Consider the following 2,604-nt stretch of genomic DNA (forward strand, 5'->3'; position numbering starts at 1 on the left):
GCTGGAGAAGGAGAAGGCCTCCATCTGGTCACCAACGTGAGGCAGCATTCTGCTGGGCTGGAGGAGGAGAAGGACTCCATCTTGTCACCAACGTGAGGCAGCATTCTGCTGGGCTGGAGGAGGAGAAGGACTCCATCTTGTCACCAACGTGAGGCAGCATTCTGCTGGGCCGGAGGAGGAGAAGGACTCCATCGTGTCACCAACATGAGGCAGCATTCTGCTGGGCTGGAGGAGGAGAAGGACTCCATCGTGTCACCAACGTGAGGCAGCATTCTGCTGGGCTGGAGGAGGAGAAGGACTCCATCGTGTCACCAACGTGAGGCAGCATTCTTCTGGGCTGGAGGAGGAGAAGGACTCCATCTTGTCACCAATGTGAGGCAGCATTCTGCTGGGCTGGAGGAGGAGAAGGACTCCATCTTGTCACCAACGTGAGGCAGCATTCTGCTGGGCCGGAGGAGAAGGCCTCCATCTTGTCACCAACGTGAGGCAGCATTCTGCTGGGCTGGAGAAGGAGAAGGCCTCCATCTTGTCACCAACGTGAGGCAGCATTCTGCTGGGCTGGAGGAGGAGAAGGCCTCCAACGTGCTGGTCAGACTCAGCGAGCCGTGGCCGTCGCCGTCACAGAGCTGCCGCCACTCACGGACATCTTCTTCAGCTTTCTGTTCAACTCCTCCAGTTTATGGATCTGTCGGATGAAGAAGTCTCCGTAGCGATGGGCGACTCTGGTGTCGGCGATGTGGATGATGTCCTTGTCGATGTAAAAGTCCAGCTCGGAGGCAGACCGGAGCTCTCCGTCCGGGGCCGAGACGCCGCCGCCGGCGGCGCCGCTCCACGCCACGTTCTTCATCTTGTGCTTGAAGACGAGGAGCTGGACGCGCAGCTCCCGCTCCGTCGTGTCCAGGAAGCCGGCCAGCTTGGCCACGGGCATGGCGGTGTACAGCCTCAGGTAGCTGCGGATGGTGGCCAGCTGGGCCTGCCGCTGCACCTCCTCGGCGAACATCTTGAGCTGCTTCTGGACGGGCTCCTTGTGGAAGTTGGCGGCGTGGACGCCGTCGTAGTCGGGCGGCGCCACGGGGGACAGGAACTTGGGGCAGGCGAAGGTGAACACCTCCAGGAACACCTGCAGGTCGCCCTTCTCCATGCGGAGCATCTTGTCCCCGTAGCGCTCCACCAGCTGCGTGTGGACGCTCTCGTCGATGCGCACGGGGTGCATGGCGTGGGCGATGGCGAGCAGGCCGTGCGTCTGCTCATTCTGCTTGTTGATCATCTCGTACTTGTACGTGGACCTGTGGAACACGTTCCGGGTCCTCTCGATGTGAAGCAGGTTGCTGGCGAACGCCTGGATGGCGTCCTGGTAGCGGCTCACCATCAGGTAGGCGAAGCCCGCGTAGTAGTAGACGGTGACCTGGCACTCGGGGACGCGGGGGTACAACAACACGCCGCTCCTCCTGTTCAGCGGGATCCTCTCCAGGACCTTGAGGGCCTGGTAGTAGTCGCCCAGCAGCGAGTGGAGCCGCAGCAGGCCGACCAGGCTGAAGTACCCCAGCGCCGTGTACAGCGGGCGGCGGCCGTACTCTCCGGCCACCCTCTCCGGATCGTCGCCGCCGCCGCCGCCGGTCTTGACCTCCTCCGGCTGACGGTCGAAGTTGCTCCGGTCCGCCAGGGAGTGCAGCACGTTGAGCACCGTGTGGACGTTCCAGATCTTCGGGTTGCTCCTCAGGAACTCCAGCTCCTCCTTGGACTTCTTGGCCGTCTTGCAGCGGTACTGGCTGAAGGACTGGAACTGGTAGATGAACTCGTCGACGACGTCCCACAGCCACGGCTCGGGCAGCTCCAGGGGCACGGGCCCGTCGGCGTTCAGGACGTAGTTGAAGAGGTTGCAGTAGTTGTAGTACGACTCGATCCTCTGGTCCAGGGTGGGCCCGCTGCTGACCTTGGCGTAGACGTGTCTGTAGCACAGCTCCTTGTAGAGGACGAGGAACAGGGCGTCGTTGCCGACCAGGTGCGCGATGGCCTCGGCCTCTGGCCACGGGGAGGTCTTGAAGTAGCTGTCGGTCAGCTTGTTCCAGTTGTTCTCGTACAGATCCTGGATCTCTGCGATCTTCTGCTTGGCGCTCTCGCCGCGGCCGCCGGACTGCAGCTCGTGCGCCTTCTGGTCGACGAGCGCCGAGATGGCCTTGTGGAAGTTCAGCAGGAACCTCTTGATCACCTCCGGGAGGCCGTGGTGATACGTCTGCTCGTACGGCCTCTCGTAGGCCGGGTCCTTCACGGGCTCGCCCGCCGCCGCGTGAAGGTGGTGGTGGTCGTTGCCGTACGAAAAGGGACTGTGCGTCCGTTCGTCCTGGCAAAACATGACGCCGACCGCTGGGAGTGGACTATCAGACCTGGAGCTTGATGAAGTGGAGTGGACTATCAGACCTGGAGCTTGATGAAGTGGAGTGGACTATCAGACCTGGAGCTTGATGAAGTGGAGTGGACTATCAGACCTGGAGCTTGATGAAGTGAAGTGGACTATCAGAACAGACTTACAAACGGTGGAAAGGCAACCACTGAAGCTTGTTTGATGTGAACACCGGATTATATATACAGTGGAAATGCTACAGA

The 2,604-nt window shown here is 61.1% G+C and overlaps 1 protein-coding gene across 1 annotated transcript; it reads right to left on the reverse strand.

Moving 5' to 3' along the window:
- Positions 1-595: 595 nt before the first annotated feature.
- Positions 596-2,353, reverse strand: LOC310867056 (eukaryotic translation initiation factor 3 subunit L-like; the record flags this gene model as incomplete). The annotated part of the gene is made up of 1 exon (XM_083776849.1): positions 596-2,353. The coding sequence occupies one exon, from the start codon at positions 2,351-2,353 to the stop codon at positions 596-598; it is 1,758 nt and encodes a 585-aa protein (XP_083632975.1).
- Positions 2,354-2,604: the final 251 nt, after the last annotated feature.

Source organism: Protomyctophum parallelum, assembly GCF_964188405.1.
Source record: "Protomyctophum parallelum genome assembly, chromosome: 11".
In the NCBI taxonomy this organism is placed as follows: domain Eukaryota; kingdom Metazoa; phylum Chordata; class Actinopteri; order Myctophiformes; family Myctophidae; genus Protomyctophum; species Protomyctophum parallelum.